The sequence below is a fragment of the Cervus canadensis genome, chromosome 13 (assembly GCF_019320065.1).
Source record: "Cervus canadensis isolate Bull #8, Minnesota chromosome 13, ASM1932006v1, whole genome shotgun sequence".
Taxonomy (NCBI): Eukaryota; Metazoa; Chordata; class Mammalia; order Artiodactyla; family Cervidae; genus Cervus; species Cervus canadensis.
In genome coordinates, this window is record NC_057398.1 from 46,416,426 (window position 1) to 46,440,813 (window position 24,388).

The 24,388-nt window shown below is 36.0% G+C and overlaps 1 protein-coding gene and 1 pseudogene across 1 annotated transcript in view; both read left to right on the forward strand.

The window, feature by feature from the left end:
- Positions 1-24,388, forward strand: part of CATSPERE (catsper channel auxiliary subunit epsilon) — a 144,756-nt gene that overhangs the window by 56,955 nt on the left and 63,413 nt on the right. Inside the window, exons 7-8 of the mRNA XM_043486222.1 lie at positions 117-194; positions 8,582-8,688. Of these exons, the coding sequence (XP_043342157.1) occupies positions 117-194; positions 8,582-8,688 (185 nt within the window). The remainder of the gene's footprint in view (positions 1-116; positions 195-8,581; positions 8,689-24,388) is intronic.
- LOC122452670 lies at positions 5,929-6,064 on the forward strand (annotated as a pseudogene).

A 24,388-nucleotide genomic window follows, 5' to 3' on the forward strand; every position in this document is an offset into this window, starting at 1 on the left:
TAAATTGAGATCTTTGAAAATTTAAAAACAAAACATTTTTATAGTTATATTTTGCCAGAACTAAAAATGAAATTTGTCCAAAATGTAAAGAAATGCGAACACATTTTATTTTGTAGATTGTCGTTTTATGGATATACGATCCAGAAAACGCGGACCCCAGTGAGTTGCTATGGAATGCCAATGAACCTTCCCTAGTAGGTGGAAATATTATTATTTTCATAGATAAAATAATATGCTATGTTCCTTTTTTAAGAGCTGTGAATAATTTATTATATTTTAAGTAACCTAAAACTAAATACATTTTAATTATCCATTAAATTTGGTTTGCTCATGATGGTGATTTTGAACTTGTGCTCAATCACTACAATTGTAAATCTTTCTTTAGAATTGTTATTGAGCATTCTCCATATTTTCTATGAACCTCATTTTCCACGAAGGGGCTGACCATTAAAATGCTTTCAAGGTGTTTCTTGAGCATCTACCTTGAAGTCATCCTTAAAAAATCTGTCTAGTTCTTTATTGAATGCTTTACCACTGGAGATTAATGACTTTCCTAAAAGTGCAATACAGTGCATAAATAAGTCCTTCCTTTTATCTGTTACAAATTTACCTCTTTGAAGATTCAAGTTTTTTCTTCTGTTACAATTAAAATTTACAGAAGAGAAACATAAAATGAGAAGTTTTCTTATGGGATTCTCTATGTCTTAATGAGTCTAGATCTGAGTTTTTCATAGCATGTTGTTATGACTCATGGTAATTAAATTCACAAGTGATACACTGATAAATCAGAATGACAAACAATCCGTTGTTTTGTTTGACAGCGACTTCAGAAGGAATAAAATAAATTAATGGTAATTAAACACTTTAAGTATTACTGTCAACTTCTAGTCTTTTAAGTGAAAATATGCACAATTTAACATTATTTAGTTCATGCATACCTAATACTTTGCTTTTTTCTTTTTAATTTCCATATTTATTCATGATCATGTCATTTCCTTAAAACATTTCTCCATTACAAACAACATAGACTTTTTTTCTCAATTCATATATTTATTCATCCTTTTGATCTATCTATTTTTATTGCGGGAAAATATGCATAATATAAAATCTACCATTTTGAACATTCTTTTGAATACAATTTGAAGACATTAAATATGTTTCCTTTTAAAAAATTTATATTGAAATATACTTGAGTTAGAATATTATAAGTTTCAAGTGTACAGCATAATGATGCAGATATATATATATACACATATATATATTCCTCCTCTGTTCCCTTTGGTTACCATAGTTCGTTTTACATATCTGTGAATCTATTTCTGTCTTGTATATAAATTCATTTATATCATTACTTTAGATTCCACATATAAGCAATATCACCTGATATTTCTCTTTCTCTGTCTGACTTCACTTAGTATGATAATCTCTAGGCCCATCCACATTGCTGCAAATGGCATTATTTCATTCTTTTTATGGCTGAATAATATTCCACTGTGTATCTAATAGCACACCTTCTTCATCCATTCATCTGTCAACGAACACTTAGGTTGCTTTCATGTCTTGGCCGTTGTAAACAGTGCTGCTGTGAATATGGAAGGCATGTATCTTTTCAAATTGTAGTTTTGTCCAGATATATACCCAGAAGTGGGATTGTTGGATCATATAGTAACTCTATTTAGTTTTTTAAGGAACCCTCATACTGTTTTCCATAGTGGCTGCCCAAAGTACAGTCCCACCAACAGTGTAGGAGGGTTCCTTTTTCTTCACACCCTCTCCAGCCTTTATTATTTATAGACTTTAATGATGGCCATTCTGAATTGTATGAGGTGATATCTCTTTGTAGCTTTGATTTGCATTTCTCTGAGAATTAGCAATGATAAACATCTTTTCATGTGCCTGTTGGCCATCTGTATATCTTCTTTGAATAAATGTCTATTTGGATGTTCTGCCCATTTTTTGATATGTTTTTTTTTTTTATATTGAACTATATGAGCTGACAAACTACTCAGACTCAACTCACACCATTAATATGGCACACAAAGCCCTGAGTATCAGCAAAAACAAGACCGGGAGCTGACTGTGGCTCAGATCATGAACTCCTTATTGCCAAATTCAGACTGAAGTTGAAGAAAGTAGGGAAAACCACTAGACCATTCAGATATGACCTAAATCAAATCCCTTATGACTATACAGTGGAAATGAGAAATAGATTTAAGGGACTAGATCTCATAGACAGAGTGCCTGATGGACTATGGATGGAGGTTCGTGACATTGTACAGGAGACAGGGATCAAGACCATCCCCAAGAAAAAGAAATGCAAAAAAACAAAATGGCTGTCTGAGGAGGCCTTACAAATATCTGTGAGAAGAGAAGCGAAAAGCAAAGGAGAAAAGGAAAGATATACCCCTTTGAATGCAGAGTTCCAAAGAACGGCAAGGAGAGATAAGAAAGCCTTCCTCAGCGATCAATGCAAAGAAATAGAGGAAAACAATAGAATAGGAAAGACTAGAGATCTCTTCAAGAAAATTAGAGATACCAAGGGAACATTTCATGCAAAGATGGGCTCAATAAAGGACAGAAATGGTATGGACCTCACAGAAGCAGAAGATATTAGAAGAGGTGGCACGAATACAAAGAAGAACTATACAAAACAGATCTTCATGACCCAGATCATCACAATGGTGTGATCACTCACCTAGAGCCAGACATCCTGGAATGTGAAGTCAAGTGGGCCTTTGGAAGTATCACTACAAACAAAGCTAGTGGGGGTGATGGAATTTCAGTTGAGCTGTTTCAAATCCTAAAAGATGATGCTGTGAAAGTGCTGCACTCAACATGTCAGCAAATTTGGAAAACTCAGCAGTGGCCACAGGACTGGAAAAGGTCAGTTTTCATTCCAATCCCTAAGAAAGGCAATGCCAAAGATTGCTCAAACTAATGCACAATTGCATTCATCTCACATGCTAGTAAAGTAATACTCAAAATTCTCCAAGCCAGGCTTCAGCAATACGTGAACTGTAAACTTCCAGATGTTCAAGCTGGTTTTAGAAAAGGCAGAGGAACCAGAGATCAAATTGCCAACATCTGTTGGATCATCGAAAAAGCAAGAGAGTTCCAGAAAAACATCTATTTCTGCTTTATTGACTATGCCAAAGCCTTTGACTGTGTGGATCACAATAAACTGTGGACAATTCTTCAAGAGATGGGAATACCAGACCACCTGACCTGCCTCTTGAGAAACCTGTATGCAGGTCAGGAAGCAACAGTTAGAAACTGGACATGGAACAACAGACTGCATCCAAATAAGAAAGGAGTACGTCAAGGCTGTATATTATCACCCTACTTATTTAATTTATATGCAGAGTACATCATGAGAAATGCTGGGCTGGATGAAGCACAAGCTGGAATCAAGATTGCTGGAAGAAATGTCAATAACCTCAGATATGCAGATGACACCACCCTTAATGGCAGAAAGTGAAGAAGAACTAAAGAGCCTCTCGATGAAAGTGAAAGAGGAGAGTGAAAAAGTTGGCTTAAAGCTCAACATTCAGAAAACTAAGATCATGGCATCTGGTCCCATCACTTCATGGCAAATAGATGGGGAAACAGTGGAAACAGTGACAGACTGTATTTTGGGGGGCTCCAAAGTCACTGCAGATGGTGACTGCACCCATGAAATTAAAAGGTGCTTACTCCTTGGGAGAAAAGTTATGACCAACCTAGATAGCATATTAAAAAGCAGAGACATTACTTTACCAACAAAGGTCGATCTTCTCAAGGCTATGGCTTTTCCAGTAATCATGTATGGATGTGAGAGTTGGACTGTAAAGACAGCTGAGCACCAAAGAGCTGATGCTTTTGAACTACGGTGTTGGAGAAGATTGTTGAGAGGCCCTTGGACTGCACAGAGATCCAACCAGTCCATCCTAAAGGAAATCAGTCCTGGGTGTTCATTGGCAGCACTGAGGCTGAAGCTGAAACTCTAATACTTTGGCCACCTGATGCAAATAACTGACTCATTGGAAAAGACTCTGATGCTGGGAAAGATTGAAGCAGGATAGAAAGGGAAGACAGTGGGTGAGATGGTTGGATGGCATCACCAACTCAGTGGAGATGAGTTTGAGTGAACTCCGGGAGTTGGTGATAGAGAAAACCTGGCGTGCTGCAGTCCATGGGGTTGCAAAGAGTTGGACACAACTGAGTGACTGAACTGAACTAAGTTATAGTGTTACATCAATATCAATTTCTTGGCTTTGACAATGCACTAAGATTATGTAAGCAGTTGTCGTTAGGGAAAGCTGACTCAGTTCTTGGGAGTGAAATTGTTTCAAAATAAAATAGTTAAAATTTTATTTAAAAATTCCTTTAGTATTTGCTCATTGTACAAAGAATAAAATTCAAACTATTTTCCAAAGCCTACAATGCTTAGCATGATGTGGCCCCTACCTATCTTTTTTAACATTTCCTGTATTAGTCACTCTTTTACCTACTGTAATCTAGCCATTATCTTCCTTTTAATTCTTAAAATATAATAATTCCTCTTCTACTTCAGAGCCTTTGTAACTGTTGTTAATTCTGTCTTTAATGCTCCTTTCACAGTTGTGGGAAAGCTTTACTCTCCTCTGGGTGGTGAGACTATTTTCTCCTTTATTTATTTAACAAATGTTTATAAATGCTGGTTTGGGAAGCAGAGCCTTGAGGCAGTAGTTCAGTTTTGGACATACTGATTTGAAGTGCTTGCAAGCCAAGAGAGAAACAAGCCCTCAAAAGGGAAGATTAGTTCAATGTTTCAAATGCTGCTGAGAAACCAAGTGAGAAAAAAAAGATATTTATTAAATTCAGCTATATGTTTAACCATTAGAGTGCCATGACATGCCTGCTGCTCAGTCATGCCTGACTCTTTGCGACCTCATGGACTTTAGTCTGCCAGGCTCCTCTGTTCATGGAACTTTACAGGCAAGAATAGTGGAGAAGGTTGCCATTTCCTACTCCAGCGGACCATATACTGATGTTATAAAGAAGAATACTTTTTTAAAAAGGATAAAATGTTTGACAGTAGATAGTGAAATTTGCTAGTTAAAATTAATAGTAATAAAATAAATTAGCATAGTCCTTTGAGAAATAATTTTTTTCTAATTATATCAAGATTTTTTAAAGTGTTCATAATTTTTGATCCAGTAATCACATTTTCAATAATCTAATCAAAAGAATTAGTTATAAAGTAGAAAAGACTGTATCTAATAATGTCCATGGCATTAATATTTACAAAAGTGAAAAAAATAAAGCTACATAAATGTTCAATAGGGGAGTATTAAGTAAGTAATGATAATTCACTCAACAGAGTGTTATACTACAATTTGAAATGATGTTTATATTACAAATAGTTGAGAAAAAGAAGCGAAAGGCAAAGGAGAAAAAAAAGATTTACCCAGCTGAATGCAGAGTTCCAGAGAAGAGCAAGGAGAGTTAACAAAGCCTTCTTAAGTGAACAATGCAAAGAGATAGAGGAAAACAACAGAATGGGAAAGACTAGAAATCATTTCAAGAAAATTGGAGATACCAAGGGAACATTTCATGCAAGATAGGCACAATAAAGGACAGAAACAGCAAGGACTTAACAGAAGCAGAAGATATTAAGAAGAAGTGGCAAGAATATACAGAAGAGCTGTACAAAATAGGTCTTAATGACTCCAATAACCATGATGGTGTGGTCAGTCATCTAGAGCCAGACATTCTGGAGTGTGAAGTGAAATGGGCCTTAAGAAGCACTACTGTGAACAAAGCTAGTGGAGATGATGGAAGTCCAGCTGATCTATTTCAAATCCTAACATATGATGCTGTTCAAGTGCTGCACTCAATATGCCAGCAAATTTGGAAAACTGAGCAGTAGCCACAGGACTGGAAAAGGTCAGTTTTCATTCCAATCCCATCGCTTCTCGGCCTTTTGGCTAAGATCATGTGTAGTATCTGTTCTTATCAGTTTAATATCTGATACGTCCTCTATCCAATCCCAAAGAAGGGCAATGCCAAAGAATTTTCAAATTATCATTCAGTTGCACTGATTTCACATTAGCAAGATTATGCTCAATATCCTTCAAACTAGGCTTCAACAGTACCTGAACTGAAAACTTACAGATATACAGGCTGGATTTCGAAAAGACAGAGGAACCAGAGATCAAATTGTCAACATCTACTGGATCATAGAAAAAGTAAGAGAATTCAAAAAAAGCATCTATTTCCACTTCACTGACTACACTGAAACCTTTGACTGTGTGGATCATAACAAACTGTGGGAAATTCTTAGAGATAGGAATACCAGACCACCTTACCTGTCTTCTGAGAAACTTGTATGCAGGACAAGAAGCAACAGTTAGAACCTGACATGGAACAATGAACTGGTTCAAAACTGGGAAAGCAGTACATCAAGGCTGTATACTGTCAATCTGCTTATTTAACTTACATCATGAGTACATCATGCAAAATGCTGGTCTGGGTGAAGCACAAGCTGGAATTAAGATTGCCAGGAGAAATGGCAATAACCTCAGATATGCAGATAACACCACCCTTATGACAGAAAGTAAAGAAGAACTAAAGAGCCTCTTGATGAAAGTGAAAGAGGAGAGTGAAAAAGTTGGCTTAAAACTCAACATTCAGAAAACTAAGATCATGGCATCTGGTCCCATCCCTTCATGGCAAATAGATGGGGAAACAGTGACAGATTTTATTTTCTTGGGCTCCAAAATCACTGCACATGGTTACTGCAGTCATGAAATTAAAAGACACTTGCTCCTTGGAAGGAAAGCTATGACAAGCCCAGACAGAGAATTAAAAAGCAGAGACATCACTTTGACAACAAAGGTTCGTCTAGTCAAAGCTATCATTTTTCCAGTAGACATCTATGGATGTGAGAGCTGAACCATAAAGAAGGCTGAGTGCTGAAGAATTGATGCTTTTCAACTGTGGTGCTGGAGAAGACTCTTGAGAGTCCCTTGGACAGCAAGGAGATCAAACCAATCGATCCTAAAGGAAATCAACCCTTAATGTCCATTGGAAGGACTGATGCGGAAGCTGAAGCTCCGATACTTTGGCCACCTGATGTGAAGAACCGACTCACTGGAAAAGACCCTAATGCTAGGAAAAATTGAGAGCAGGAGGAGAAGGAGGTGACAGAGAATGAGGTGGTTGGATGGCATCACTGACTCAATGGACATGTGTTTGACCAAACTCTGGGAGATAGTGGTGGACAGGAAAGCCTGGCATGCTGCATTTCATGGGGTTGCAAAGAGTCGGACGTGACTTAGGGACTGAACAGCAACAATGGACTTTAGATTATATAGCATGAATACGTAGCAGTAACCCACATTTGGTAAACCTTAAGAAAATATCGTAAATATTGGAAAAAAGAAAATATCCTAAATGTGTTTTTTATACTTTTGATGATTCCTTTGTGGTAATGTTTTTCTATACTTATAAAATTATCTTTGATGACCATGAATTGTCCTCTTAATGGAGAAACATACGTTCTTAAGCTTGTTTACATAGTTGTCTCAACTTTCTCTTAGTCTGTCCTTTTTTCTGTCATCTTGCTGTATAGGTTGTTTGTTGTATTTTATTTCCATCTTATTCTATGCCACATTAAGAATGCTCATTTTACTCTTTTCTTTTGCAGTTATATGAAAGATAGTTGTATTTAAAATTCTGAATAGAGAATAAGACTTTTAGAAACAAAATAAAGATCTATTATTTATCAATTATTTACCAGACAAATCTATTTTTCTCCATCAAAATCTCTAAATGTGTATTCTTCAGGGAAGCCTTCCTGAAGACCACCATTCCTATTCTTAAAACATGGGTTAAATTCTTCTATTAGACAATCCCATAGTCCCAATGATTATACTCTTAGTGATACTCATTACAGCAATCTCAAAAGTTTCTTTGTGGGTGGTTGACATATTTCTAGGAAATTAAACAGGAGCATTATTGGAGGAGTCTAGACTAGCCCTATCTGAATTTGCATTCTACAGATTCCCCATAATGTAACTGTTGCCTCTATTCTTAAAAAACTTTATTAGGGATAATTCCAGTCAATTCAATAGCTCCTTAAATCTCATCAGAAAAAGAGGGGGCATGTCAGATCTATCTTTATCTTAATAGAATTTTTCTTAGAGCTTCCAGATATATTTGAAATATGCTTTCTAAAGGATATGTTGTTTTGAAGTCAGGCTTATATAGAAATAATCCTAAAGATTAGTTTTAGAAACTCCATTACATATTGCATTGATATTAAACTAAGAGTATTTATTTAAGAGCCTCCATAATCTCAGTTTATTCAGGACTCTGCATTGTATTTTCAACATGTTGTAAATTATATTATGATATTTATAATTCATAAAGTTCTACTGGGGAGGAGACTATATAGTAGGGAAAAAATAAAGCTGAATCTTGAGAGTGTGGTAAATTTATAAATGTAAGCAATGTCTTAACTAAAATAGTAAATTTAATATATCATGGTGTAATTTCAGGATAACTTTGGCTATGAGAAGAGTAAGAGAGGAAACTTTTTTTTTTTTTTTTTTTGCAGAATTCCATAGTACTTAGCAAGCAGTTGGCTGCTTTGGGACAGATGCCTGTCATATATACAGTTCTGAAGAGAAAAGTTTATTTTCCACAAGAAAGAATAAAGGATGGGTATTTAATTTTTAAACTTAAAATATGAAATTTATCTTTAAAATTAAGTAAAATTATTATCAGAAACTTCAAGATATTTAAGAACCCCAGTGGAATTTCATGGAGTATCTTTTTTTTTTTTCTTATTTATTTATTTATTTTATTTTTATTTTTTTATTAGTTGGAGGCTAATTACTTCACACATGGAGTATCTTATATGTAATTTCTAAGTAGCTTCTTTTAACACATAAAGATTTTGATAATCAGAACTGGTTACCAAGCCAGAAAATACCAGTCACAGTCCTGGATTAGGTTCACAATTTATTTAAATAGCTAAAGGTCAATGAAAGAGTCTCATTCAGGATAGTAGCAAATCTTGAAAATACTGCAAAATGTTTTCTGCTGGTTCTTTAAAATGAGCCACGGTGGTATGACTGATAGTACAGTTATTACCATTATTTCAGTGCAGGGGCATACACACAAACACACATCTGGAAAGTAAAACTGGTTATTGTTAAAGTTAGTAGGTGATCATGGGGTTTAAACAAACTTTTTGAAATTTTATTTTACTGAAGTATAGTTGGTTTACAATGTTGTGTTAATTTCTACTGTATAGCAAAGTGATTCAGTTATACACACACACACACACATTCTTTTCATGTTCTTTTCCATTATGGTTTGTCAGAAGCTGAATATAATTCCCTGTGCTACGCAATAGGACCTTGTTGTTTATCCATCCTATATATACTAGTTTGCATCTGTTAATCTCAATCTCCCAATTTATGCCTCCTAATTCCTCCCTTCCTTGGCAACTACGAGTCTGTTTTTTATGTCTGTAAGTCTGTTTCTATTTTGTAGATAAGTTCATTTGTGTCATATTTTAGATTGCACATATAAGTGATAGCATATGGCATTTATCTTTCTCTTTCTGATTTACTTCACTTAGTATGATAATATCTAGGTCCATTCATGTTGCTGCAAATGGCCTTATTACATTCTTTTTTATGACTTAATAATATTCCACTGTGTATATATACCATACCTTCTTTATCTGTTGATGACACTTATGTTGTTGCCATGTCTTGGCTATTGTAAATAGTGCTTCAGTGAACACTGGGATGCGTGTATCTTTTCAAACTGTAGTTTTGTCCAGATATATGCCCAGGAGTGGGATTGCAGGGTCATATTGTAACTATTTTTAGTTTCTTGAGGAATCTTCATACTGATTTTCATAGTGGCTGCACCAATTTACATTCCTACCAACAGTGTAGGAGGGTTCCCTTTTCTCCATACCATCTCCAGCATTTATTATTTATAGACATTTTTAATGATGGCCATTCTGAATGGTTTGAGGTGATACCTCATTGTAGTTTTGATTTGCATTTCTATAATAATTAGCAATAATGAGCATCTTTTCGTGTGTTTATTAGCCGTCTGTATGTTTTCTTTGGAGAAATGTCTGTTTGGATCTTCTGCCCACCTTTTATTGGGTTGTTCAGGGTTTTTTGCTATCAAGTTGTATGAGCTATTTATAGATTTTGGAACTTAATCTCATGTGAGTCACATAATCTGAAAATATTTTTCCCCAGTCTGTAAGTTGTCTTTTCATTTTGTTTATGGATTCCTTTGCTATACAAAGGCTTGTAAGTTTGATTAGGTCCCATTTGTTTATTTTTGCTTTTATTTCTACTGCCTTGGAAGACTGACCTAAGAAAACACTGGTACAATTTATGTCAGGGAATGTTTTGCCTATGTTCTCATCTAACAGTTTTATGATGAAATCTTTTAAAGTCTTTAAGCCACTTTGAGTTTATTTTTGTATATGTTGTGAGAATTTATTCTAACTTCATTGATTTATATGCAGAAAGCCAGCCTTCTATAATCAATCAAGCACCTAGGCTTGATTGATAATCCAAGGCTGTATATTTTCACCCGGCTTATTTAACTTATATGCAGAGTACATCATGAGAAATGCCGAACTGGATGAAGCACAAGCTGGAATCAAGATTGCCAGAAGAAATAGCAATAACCTCAGATATGCAGATGACACCACCCTCACGGCAGAAAGTAAAGAAGAACTAAAGAGCCTCTTGATGAAAGTGAAAGAGGAGAGTGAAAAAGTTGGCTTAAAACTCAACATTCAGAAAACTAAGATCATGGCATCTGGTCCCATCCCTTCATGGCAAATAGATGGGGAAATAGTGGAAACAGTGACAGACTTTAATTTTTTGGGCTCCATAATCACTGCAGATGGTGACTGCAGCCATGAAATTAAAAGATGTGTACTCCTTGGAAGGAAAGTTATGACCAATCTAGACAGCATATTAAAAAGCAGAGACATTACTTTGCCAACAAAGGTCCATCTAGTCAAGGCTATGGTTTTTCCAGTAGTCATGTATGGATGTGAGAGTTGGACTATAAAGAAAGCTGAGCACTGAAGAACTGATGCTTTTGAACTGTGGTGTTGCAAAAGACTCTTGAGAGGCCCTTGGACTGCAAGGAGATCCAACCAGTCCCTCCTAAAAGAAATCAGTCCTGAATATTCATTGGAAGGAGTGATGCTGAAGCTGAAACTCCAATACTTTGGCCACCTGATACGAAGAACTGACTCATTGGAAAAGACCCTGATGCTAGGAAAGATTGAAGGCAGGAGGAGAAGGGGATGACAGTGGATGAGATGGTTGGAATGCATCACTGACTCAATGGACATGAGTTTGAGCAAGCTCCAGGAGTTGGTGATAGACAGGGAAGCCTGGCGTGCTGCAGTTCATGGGGTCACAAAGAGTCAGACACAACTGAGTGGCTGAACCGAATTGAACTGAGGCAAAGGACAAGGTACTTGTAACTAAAAGATGTAGTACTTCTAGACAACAATCTTATAGTTTAGTGGGGGAGACAGTAAACAAATAGATGCTGTGATAGAAGGGAACCCAAGGTGAAGTGGAATATATAGAAGGTACACCAACTAAGGCTTGGAAGATGCACTAAGGCTGAGAGGACTTTCCTAAAGAGGTGACATCTGCATTATTGAAAGAAAATAAAAGTCAGCCAACTGAAGGAGCCTTTCAAACAGTGGGGCAATATATAGGAGGGCCTTCAAACAGAGACCTGAGAGAGCAGATTCATTCTAGGAGATCAAAGTTCAATTCATGGTTAAAGTCAAGTGTGATTTTAGAACATGCTCAAACAATTTAGAAGATGCATCAACTTAAAATAGACTGCTCTGTACATAGGTTGTTATATAAGAACCTCATGGCAACCACAAACCAAAAACCAATAGAGTCACCAAAAATAAAGGGAAAGGAATGCAGGTATTGCACTAAAGTCATCAAAATACAAGGAGAGATAGTAAGAGAAGAAAGTAACAGAGAACAACAACAAAAGTAACCAGAAGACAATTAACAAAATGGCATATATATCAATGCCATTTTGTTTGTAAGTACATTTATATCAATAATTACTTCAAATGTAAATGAACTAAATGCTCCCATCAAAAGGTATAGGGTGATTGAATGGATTGAAAAACAAGACCCATTTACATGCTGCCTATAACAGACTCACTTCAGATCCAAAAACACACACACAGACTGCAAGTGAAAGGGTGGAAAAAGATAACAGGCATACCTTATTTTATCGTGCTTTACTTTATAATTGAAGGCTTTTGGCAACTCTGCATCTGTCAATACTATCAGTACCATTTTTTATAACAGCATTTGTTCATTTTGTGTATCTGTGCCACATTTTGTAATTCTTGCAATATTTAAAACTTTATGTTATTGTTTATATTATTATATTACATTTTATGTAATAATAATATTAATGACTACAGCCATGAAATTAGAAGATGCTTGCTTCTTGGAAGGAAAGCTATGACAAGTCTGGACAGAAGACAGCATATTAAAAAGCAGAGACATCACTTTGCTGACAAAGGTCCATATAGTCAAAGCTATGGTCTTTGCAGTAGTCATGTATGGATGTGAGAGTTGGACCATAAGGAAGACAGCGTGCCGAAGAATTGATGCTTTTGAACTGTGGTGCTGGAGAAGACTCTTGGGAGTCCCTTGGACATTGAGGAGATCAAACCAATCAATCCTGAAGGAAATCAACCCTGAATATTCATTGGAAGGACTGATGCTGAAGCTGAAGCTCCAATACTTTGGCCACCTGTGCAAAGTGCCTGATGCTGAGAAAGACTGAGGGCAAGAGGAGAAGGGGGCAACAGAGGATGAGATGATTGGATGGCATCACAGACTCAGTGGGCATGAGTTTGAGCAAACTCTAGGAGATAGGGAGAGGGAAGCCTGGTGTGCTGCAGTCCATGGGGTCACAAAGAGTCAGACATGACTTTGTGACTGAAGAACAATAAATATTAATGGTGGTCTGTGATCAGTGATCTTTGATACTACTATTGCAAAATGATCACAATTACTGAAGATTCAAATTTTGGTTAGCATTTTCTACCAATAAAGTCTTTTTGATAAAGGTATATACCTTTTTCTTTTAGATAATACACTTGGACACTCAGTAGACTACAGCATGTACATATAATATTTCTATGCACTGGGAAACAAAAACAATCATGTGACTTGCTTTACTGCAATATGTGCTTTATGTGATGGTCTGGAACTGAACCCATAATATCACCAAAGATTGCCTGTATTCCATGAAAATGAAAACAAAAATATAGCTGGGGTAGCAATATTTATATTGAACAAAATAGACTTTAACACGAACTGTAATGAAAGACAAATTGGAACATTAATAATGATAAAGATATCAATCCAAGAAGAATATATAACACTTGTAAATATATAAGCACACAATGTAGGAATACCTAAATACATAAAGGAAATATTAACAGACATAACAGGAGAAGTTGACAGTAATACAATAACAGCAGGGTCCTTTAAACCCCACTTATATTAACGGACAGATTATCTGTACAGAAAACCAATAAGGAAACACTGGCATTAAATGACACATTAGAACAGATGACCCTATGAGATGCATACAGAACATTTCACCCCAAAACATCAGAATACACATTCTTTTAGATACATATGGAATATTCTCCAGGATAGGTTACATGTAAGAACACAAAATGAGTCTCAATAAATTTAAAAAGATTGAAATCATATCACACATTTTTTCCAGTCATAATCGTATGAGACTAGAAATCAGCTCCAAGAAGAAACTAGGTAAAAGCACTAGCACATGGAGTCTATACAACCTTTGGTGGTCATTGTAAATATCAAAGAGAAAATAACTAACACATTGAGACAAATGAAAGCGGAAATATAACATTCTAAAGTCCATGGGATGCAACAAAGGCAATTCTAAGAGAGATGTTTATAGCAATACAGGTTACATCAGGAAAGAAGAAAATTATAAACAATCTAAACTTGTACCTAAAGGAACTAGAAAAAGAAGAATAAACAAAGTCCAAAGTTAGTAGGAAGAAAGAAATAATGAAATCAGAGTAGAAACAAATGAAACAAAGACGAGAAGAGGGAAGGAAGGGTGAATGGAGAGTTTGTTCTTTGAAAAGATAAACAAAGTTGATAAAACATTAGCCAGACACATCCAGAAAAAAGAAATTTGGCGCAGGTAGATAAACTCAGAAGTGAAAGAGAGGTTACAATGGACACCATAGAAATACAAAATATAAGAAATTACTTATGAAAAATCGTACACCAACACATAGGACAAACCAGAGAAACGGAAGGATTCCTAGAAACATACAGTCTTCTAAGACTGAATCCGGAAGAAATAGAAAGTCTGCACAGACCAATTATTAGTAACTAAATTGAATCAGAAATCAAAAAATTCTAACCAACCAAAGTCCAGGACTAGATGCCTTTACAGGTGAATTCTACTGAACATTTAATGAAGACTTAATAACTATTCTTCTTAAACTATCCCCCAAAAAACTGAACAGGAACTCATTCTATGAGGCTGGCATCACCTTGTTACTAAAACCAGACATAGACACTACAAAGAAGAAAATTACAAGCCAGTATCACTAATGAACACAGATGCAAAATTACTCAACAAAGTATTAGCAAACCAAATTCAACAATTCATTAAATAAAATCATATACCATGATCAAGTGAGATTTATCCCAGGGAAAGAAGGGTGAATCAACATCCACAAATCAATCACTGTGATACACCACATTAACTAAATAAAAGATAAAAATCATGTGATCATCTCAATAGATGCACAAAAAAACTTTTCACAAATTCAACATCCATTTATGATAAAGGCTCTCAACAAAGTGCATACAAAGGAAATGTGTATGTGCTCAGTCTTAGTTGTGTCCGACTCTTTATGACCCTGTGGACTGTAGTCTGCCAGGCTCCTCTGTCCATGGGATTCTCCAGGCAAGAATACTGGAGTGGGTTGCCATTTCCTCCTCCAGGGGATATTCTAACCCAAGGATCATACCTATGTCTCCTGCATTGGCAGGCAGATTCTTTACCACTGAGCCACCTAGGAAGCCCAAATGAACATATCTGAACATAAAAAAGGCCACATATGACAAACCCACAGCTAATATTATACTCAATGGTGAAAGGCTGAAAGCATTTCCCTATGACCAGAAACAAGACAAGGATGTCCACTCTCTCCACTTTCATCAACATAGTATAAAAATTTTCATCCACAGCAATCAAACATTAAAAAATAAATAAAATGAATCTATATTGGAAAGGAAAAAGTAAAACTGTTTGCAGATGACATGGTATTATATATTAAAAATCCTATCGATTCTACCAAAATACTATTAGAACTAAAAAAAAAAAGTTGCAGAAAATAAAATTAGCATATATAAATCTGTTGCATTTCTATGTGCTAGTAACAAAACTATGACAGAGAGAAATTAAGAAAGCAATCCCACTTAAAATTGCATCAAAAAAGAATAAAATACAAATAGGAATAAATTTAACCAAGGAGGTTAAAAACCTGTATTCTGAGAAGTATAAGACATTGATAAAGGAAACTGAAGAGCACACAAATAAATAGAAATATAATACTTGCTCATGAACTGGAAAAACTCATATTGTTATATGCCCATACTACCCAAATCAATCTACAGATTCAGTGCAGTTCCTATCAAAATACCAATGGCATTTTTTTTTTACCAATGGCATTTTTTACAGAACTAAAATAATCCTAAAACATGTATGAAAATACAAAAGATCCTGAATATCCAAGCAATCTTGAGAAAGAAGAACATAGCTGGAGGAATCACAATCTAATTGAAACTATACAACAGCATTATAGTAACAGTAATTTCATAGTTACAGTAATTTAAAAGTATGATACTGGTGCAAAAATAGACACATAGGTCAATGGAACAGAATAGAGAACCCAGAAATATACCCACACTTATATATGGTCAATTAACCTACAGTGAAGAAGACAAGAATATACAATGGAGAAAAGAATAAAACTGGGCCAATTTCTTACACCATATATAAAAACAAATTCAAAGTGGATTAAAGACTAAAGTATCACCTCTGGAGTGATGAAACTCCTAGAAGAAAACGTAAGCACTGTGCTCTTTGCTGTTGGTATTGGTAGTGTTTTTCTTGTTTGTTCTCAGGCAAGGACAGCAAAAGCAAATATAAACAAATGGACTGCATCAAAAGCTTTTTTTTTTTTTTTTTTTTGGCCAGGGAGGGAAGAGGCATGCCACGCAATTTATAGGATCTTAGTTTCCCCAACCAGGAATTGAATCTGGGTCTATAGCAGTGAGTTCTAACCACTTAACTACTTGACCACTAGGTAATTCCCAAACTAAAACACTTTCACACAGAGAAGGACACCATCAGTAAAATGGAAAGGCAAACTCCTGATTGGAGAGGATATTAGCAAATGTTATATCTAATAAGCTAATATCTAAATGATGTAACACTTTTGCACAGAAAAAGAAATAATCAATAATATCTAGATTGTATAAAGAAGTCATACAAATCAATATCAAGTAAAATCCAATTTAAAGATGGGAAAATGATGTGAAAAGACATTTCTCCAAAGAATGCATATAAATGACCAATAGACACATGAAAAGATGCTCAATATGACTAGTACTCAGGAAAATACAAATAAAAAACCACAGTGAGATACCATCTTTTTGATGATCAAAAAGATAACAAAATAACAAATGTTGGCAAGGATATGGAGAAAAGGGAACCCTGATGCACTCCATTTAATAAATATGTATCATACGCTCCATGTAGTACATGACCCCAGTGGTCATTTATGGGTATGAGAGTTGAAGGTTGAGTGGCGAAGAATTGATGCTTTTGAACTGTGGTGATGGAGAAGACGCTTGAGACTCTTTAGAGTCCCTTGGACAGCAAAGAGATCAAACCAGTCAATCCTAAGGGAAATCAACACTGAATATTCATTGAAAGGACTGCTACTAAAGTTGAAGCTCCAATACTTTGGCCACCCAATGTGAAGAACCAACTCACTGGAAAAGACCGTGATGCTGGGAATGATTGAGGACAAGAGGAGAGTGGGGCGACAGAGGATGAGATGGTTGGATGGCATCATGGACTTAATGGACATGAGTTTGAGCAAACTCTGGGAGAGAGTGAAAGACAGGGAAGCCTGGTGTGCTGCAGTCCATGGAGTCACAAAGAGTCGGATACTACTGAGCAACTGAACAACACGCACTCTTGGTGGGAATGTTAATTGGCATAGCCACTATGGAAGAACTTCCTCAAGAAATTAAAAACAGAACTACCATATGATCTAGCAATTCCACTTCTGGATATTTGCCCTAAGAAAATAAAAACATTAATTGAACAGATAGATGTGTTCACTGCAGCATTATTTACAATAGCCAAGATATGGAAGCAACCTAAATATCCATCAGTAGATGAACCAATAAAGATGGGATACACACACAGACACAATGAACTATTACTCAGCCATAAAAAATAATGAAATCCTGCTATTTACAACATGGATGGACCTAGAGAGTATTATGCTAAATGAATTAGGTCAGACAAAGAAAGAAAAATACTGTATGATCTCACTTGTATGTGCAATCTTAAAGTCAAACAATTTAGTGGAGCAATCCACACTGTGTGTCTCAGAAAAAAATAAAAATAAAATAAAAGTCAAACAAAGTAAAATAGAAACAGACATAGTTACAGAGAACAAACTGGTGGCTGCCAGCGGGTGGGAGGTGTGGGGACTTTGATGAAATAAGTGAAGGGAATTAAGAGGTACAAATCTGTAATTATACAATAATTCACAGGGATATAATATACAGTATAGGAATATAGCAGTAATACTGTAATAATTTTGTATGGTAACAGATGATTACTAAATTTATCATGGTGATCACTGTGTTATTACTTTGATTGTCAAATCACTATGTTGTACACCTGAAATGAACATAATATTATATGTCAACTGTACTTTAATAAAATAAAATAAGTATATGGGAAGCTAATTAAAAAAAGAAATTCAACTTCATGGTAACTAATACAGAATAAGTATAGATTTAACTTAGTTTTTTGGCAACATGTATATCAGTTGGTTTTCACAATTAATTCAGCAAATCTTTGTTGTACATCTACAAATCAAGCTACAGTTAGAAACTAGAAGTACAGTCAAGGTCCCTACCTTCTATATTCAAATTTTAAGTGGGAATTCAAGAATTGAAATTATTCTAACATGGGAAATGGATAATTAACAAGTAAATATGTAAATAACATAATATATTGTATCAAGAACTATGAAAAACTATACTAAATGATAATACAGAGAGAAATATATTTAGACACCATCTTAGAGGTGGCATTGAGTTGAGATAAAAGGGTTTGTATGAATCAGAAATGTGAAAAAATGTGGAAAGACTAATCTACATTCTTAAAAAGGAAAAAAGATTAGTGATGGAACAGATACATAAACAATTATAGACCAATACATCTGAAAAAGAAAAAACATTCTAGAAAATACAGTTTTTCAAACATGACTCAAAAGGAAATACAGGAGTTGAGCAATATTTTAACTATGAAGAAACTTAATCAGTACTTAGCAATCTTTAAGGAAGGTGAGAGAGCACTGGCTCAGAAAATTTCAATCCTAACTTGCAAAATGAAGTTACCAAGTTTGCATATGCCAATTCAGGCAAAGTATATATGAGAAAGAAAACTTATATGCTGATGTCATTTATGAACCTAGATGCAAAACTCTGAATAAAATGTTAGCAAAATAAATCCAATAATACATGAAAAGAGAAATGACATATAGTCTGGTTGGTTTATACCAGAAGTGCAAGGTTAGTATAATATTTTAAATGTTTTAACATAATTTATTACATTAATAAAGGAGAAAACTGCATGTCCTCTCAGTAGGGACAGAATAAAGCTTTACTTTATTTTTACCTCATATCATATATTACTTACCTCGTGAAAGTGAAAGTGAAAGTCACTTATTCGGGTCTGACTCTTTGCGACCCCATGGACTTAGTCCATGGAATTCTCCTGGCCAGAATACTGGAGTGGGTAGCCTTTCCCTTCTCCAGGGGATCTTCCCAACCCAGAGACTGAACCCAAGTTTCCCACATTTCAAGAGGATTCTTTCCCAGCTGAGCCACAAGGGAAGACCAAGAATACTGGAGTGGGTAGCCTATCCCTTCTCCAGCGGATCTTCCTGACCCAGGCCTTGAACGGGGGTCTCCTGCATTGCAGGCAGATTCTTTTCCAACTGAGCTATCAGGGAAGCTCAATACTTACCTCATATCATACATTAAAATAATCTCAGATTAATAATAATTATGATAATAATAAAACAACTTCAGAAGACATATATGTGAAAGGCTAAGCTGAAAATTTTAGAAAGAGATAGGATAATATCTTTATTGCCTCAGGATAGAAAATAATTTCTATAATTAATAAAAGTATCTCAAATTATAAAATCAAAGATTTGATAAACACTCATTAATAGGAACATGAAGTGATGTTTCACTTTATTGACAATTAGAGAAAAATATTAATAGCCCAACGAGGACCATTTACACACAGAGACTGATAAATATGTTAACATTTTATAATGTTATTAATGAAAACATATCAGTCTATTCAGGCTTCTGAAACAAAATACCACAAGCTGGGTGACTTATAACAACAGAAGCTTATTTTTCACAGTTCTGAAGGCTGGAAATCTGAAATCAGGATGCCAGTATGGTTGATCGAGGGCCCTCTTTTGGGTGTCAGAATTCTCACCATATCCTCACATGGCAGAACAGGCTGGGGAGCTCTCTTGGGCTTCTTTTACAAGGGCATTAATCCCACTTATGAGAGCTCTACCCTCATGACTTACCTCCCTAAGGCCCCACTATTACCATCATATTGGGCATTAGGATTTCAATATATGAATACTGAGCAAACACAAACATTCATACCATAGCAATGTGCAACAATGGGAACACTTACATACATTGCTAGCAGAAGTATAAATTGGCACAAGCAATTTGAAAGATATTTTTACATTGTCAGACAAAGTTGAAGATGCATGTATTCAATGGTTGAGCAATTCAACACCTGTGTTTACCTTAGAGAAACCCATGCACAGGTGAATCAAGAGATATGTGAAAGTATATTTGTAGCAGCATTTTTCTGAAAGGAAAAAATTTGAAACTCTAATTTCCTTTCATAGGGAAATGGATAAACATTCTCTTGCATAATTAGACACAGCAACACAAATCAACATGAACGTATTTCACAAGCATAATATTGAAGGAAAAAGGAATGGCAAACTACTTCTGCATTCTTGCCTTAAGAACCCCATGCACAGTATAAAAATGCAGAAAGATGTGACCCTGAAAGATGAACTCCCCAGGTCGGAAGCTGTCCAATATGCTACTGGAGAAGAGTGGAGAAATAGCTCCAGAATGAATGAAAAGTCTGAGTCAAAGTGGAAAAAATGTCCAGTTGTGGATGTGTCTGGTGGTAAAAGTAAAGTCCAATGCTGTAAAGAACAATATTGCATAGGAACCTGGAACGTTAGGTCCATGAATCAAGGTAAATTGGAAGTGGTCAAACAGGAGATGGCAAGAATGAACATCGACATTTTAGAAGTGAACTAGAATGGAATGGAATGGGCAACAATCCCTTAGAAGAAATGGAGTAACCCTCATAGTCAACAAAGTCTCAAAAATGACAGAATGATCTCGGTTCATTTCCAAGGCAAACCATTCAGTATCACAGTAATCCAAGTCTATGCCCCAACCACTAATGCTGAAGAAGCTGAACAGTTCTATGAAGACCTACAAGACCTTCTAGAACTAACAGCAAAAAAAAAAAAAAAAAGATGCCCTTTTCATCATAGGGGATTGGAATGCAAAAGTAAGAAGTCAAGAGATACCTGGAGAAAAAGGCTAGTTTGGCCATGGAGTACAAAATGAATCAGGGAAAAGGCTAACACAGTTTTGCCAAGAGAACGCACTAGTCAGAGCAAATACCCTCTTCCAACAACATGAGAGACGACTCTACACATGAACATCACCAGATGGTCAACACCGAAATCAGATTGATTACATTCCTTGCAGCCAGAGATGAAGAAGCTCTATACAGTCAGCAAAAACAAGACCAGGAGCTGACTGTGGCTCAGATCATGAACTCCTTATTGCCAAATTCAGACTTAAATTGAAGAAAGTAGGGAAAACCACTAGACCATTCAGGTATGACCTAAATCAAATCCATTATGATTATACAGTGGAAGAGAGAAATAGATTCAAGGGATTAGATTTAATAGAGTACCTGAAGAACTATGGATGGAAGTTCATAACATTGTACCAGAGGCGGTGATCAAGACTATCCCCAAGAAAAAGAAATGCAAAAAGGCAAAATGGTAGTCTGAGGAGGTCTTACAGATAGCTGAGAAAAGAAGAGAAATGAAAAGCAAAGGAGAAAAGGAAAGATAAACCCATCTGAATACAGAGTTCCACAGAATAGCAAGGAAAGACATGAAAGCCCTCCTAAGTGAACAGTGCAAAGAAACAGAGGGGAAAACAAACAAACAAACAAACAAAAAAAAAACACATAATGGGAAAGACTAGAGACATTGTCAAGAAAATCAGAGATACAAAGGGAATATTTCATGCAACGATGGGCACAATTAAAGGATAGAAATAGTATGGACCTAACAGAAGCAGAAGAGGTGGCAAGAATACACAGAACTATACAAAAAAGATCTTAATGATGCAGATAACCATGGTGGTGTGATTGCTCATCTAGAGCCAGACATCTTGGAGTACAAAGTCAAGGGGGCCTTAGCATCACTATGAACAAGCTAGTGGAGGTGATGGAATTCCAGTTGAGCTATTTCAAATCCTAAAAGATGATGCTGTGAAAGTGCTGCACTCAATATGCCAGCAAATTTGGAAAATTCAGCAATGGCCACAGGACTGGAAAAGGTCAGTTTTCATTCCAATCCAAAGACAGACAACACCAAAGAATGCTCAAACTACTGCACAATTGCACTCATTTCACATGCTAACGAAGTGATGCTCAAAATTCTCCAAGCCAGGCTTCAACAGTACATGAACCGAGAACTTCCAGATGTTCAAGCTGGCTTTAGGAAAGGCAGAGGAACCAGAGATCAAATTGCCAACATCAGCTGGATCATAGGAAAAACAAGAGAATTTTAGAAAAACACCTACTTCTGCTTTGTTGACTATGCCAAAGCCTTTCACTGTGTGGATCACAACAAACTGGAATATTCTTCAAGAGATAGGAATACCAGACCCCTTGAGCTGCCTCTTGAGAAATCTGTATGCAGGTCAGGAAGCAACAGTTAGAACTGGACATGGAACAACAGACTGGTTCCAAATAGGAAAAGGAGTACGTCAAGGCTGTATATTGTCACCCTGTTTATTTAATATATGCAGAGCACATCATGCATAATGCCAGGCTGGATGAAGCACAAGCTAGAATCAAGATTGCCAGGAGAAATAGCAATAACCTCAGATACGCAGATGACACTACCCTTATGGCAGAAAGCAAAGAAGAATCTTGTGATGAAAGTGAAAGAGGAGAGTGGAAAAGTTGGCTTAAAACTCAGCATTCAAAAAACGAAGATCATGGCATCTGGTCTCATCACTTCATGGCAAATAGACGGGGAAACAATGAAACAATGACAGACTTTATTTTCTTGGATTCCAAAAATCATTTCAGATTGTGACTGCAGCCTTGAAATTAAAAGACGCTTGCTCCTGGGAAGAAAACCTATGATAAACTCAGATAATGTCTTAAAAAGCAGAGACATTATTTTGCCAACAAAGGTCCATCTAGGTAAAGTTATGGTTTTTCCAGTAGTCATGCATGCATGTAAGAACTGGACCATAAAGAAGTCTGAGCACCAAAGAACGGATGCTTTTGAACTGTGGTGTTGGAGAAGACTCTTGAGAGTCCCTTGGACTGCAAGGAGGTCAATCAAATCCATCCTAAAGGGAATCAATCCTGAATATTCATTGGATGCACTGATACTGAAGCTGAAGCTCCAATATTTTGGCTACCCGATGTGAAGAGCCGACTCATTGGAACAGACCCTGATGCTGGGAAAGATTGAAGGCAGGAGGAGAAGGGGATGACAGAGGATGAGCTGGTTGGATGGCATCACTGACTCAATGGACATGAGTTTGAGAAAACTCCAAGAGATGGTGAAAGACAGGGAAGCCTGGCGTGCTGCAGTCCATGGAGTTGCAAAGAGTCAGACATGACTGAGTGACTGAACAAAAGAACACCTGAAATATAATGTGACATATGGGATTGAATAGGGGGAAAGATTAAGATTCCATTAAAGTATTGGAATAGTTTGAACTTTTTCCTGGATATAATATATGGGCCACTGAATTTTCTAAGTAGTATTTAAGCAAGCACAGAAAATAGAAAGCAGAGAGAGAACTGGTAACTGACTTCATAGAGCACAGAATTTCTGTTAGTTGAGAGCTTGCAGAAGGGAATTCTGAAAAGAAGTTCTCTAGGGTACCTGCAATTGTGCTCCCTGAATATGGAAACGTAGCATATCTCCTCCCAAAAGCATTTGAATTAACAAGTTATAACTACTTAAGATAACTTAGATTTGGAATCAGGAGGGGAGAAGCAGAGTGAGGCACAATGGGAATAAGAGGTATACCTCAGAGGTATCTCACAACTTGTTTCTGCTTCTCCCTTAAATATTAAAGGACATTTAATATTAAATATTAAAGGACCACCAATTACAGAAAGCTTCGAACAGATTGAGAGACCTACATCAATAAACAGAAGAACTCAAGTCAGAGGACATAGGACACAGCAGGAAGCAAAAGAAAGTTCACAAAAAAATATACTGTGTACACAGAAATAAGAGAAGATATTATATACATAAAAGGTGACTAAGATGCTATAAAATGAGAAGAAAAGAATTTGAAACGTGTATAAATGTAGTCACAATTTTTTTAAAAAAAATCAGAGGTTTGAAAGCAAAATGATAGACATGGAAAACTGAAAAGCTCAGTATGCTTGGCCAGGCCTTCAGTCCTGGGTCCTTCCTAGATCTTGTAGGTAACCAGTTATCCAATCAAACACAATAGTCACTGATACATAATTGTTCTATGGCTGCTTATGAGATTATTATATAGTCAGTGGACAATAACAAAATGATACTGATGATTTTAAAAGACCAACTGGTGCTTGAAACCAATGTTAGTCAGTG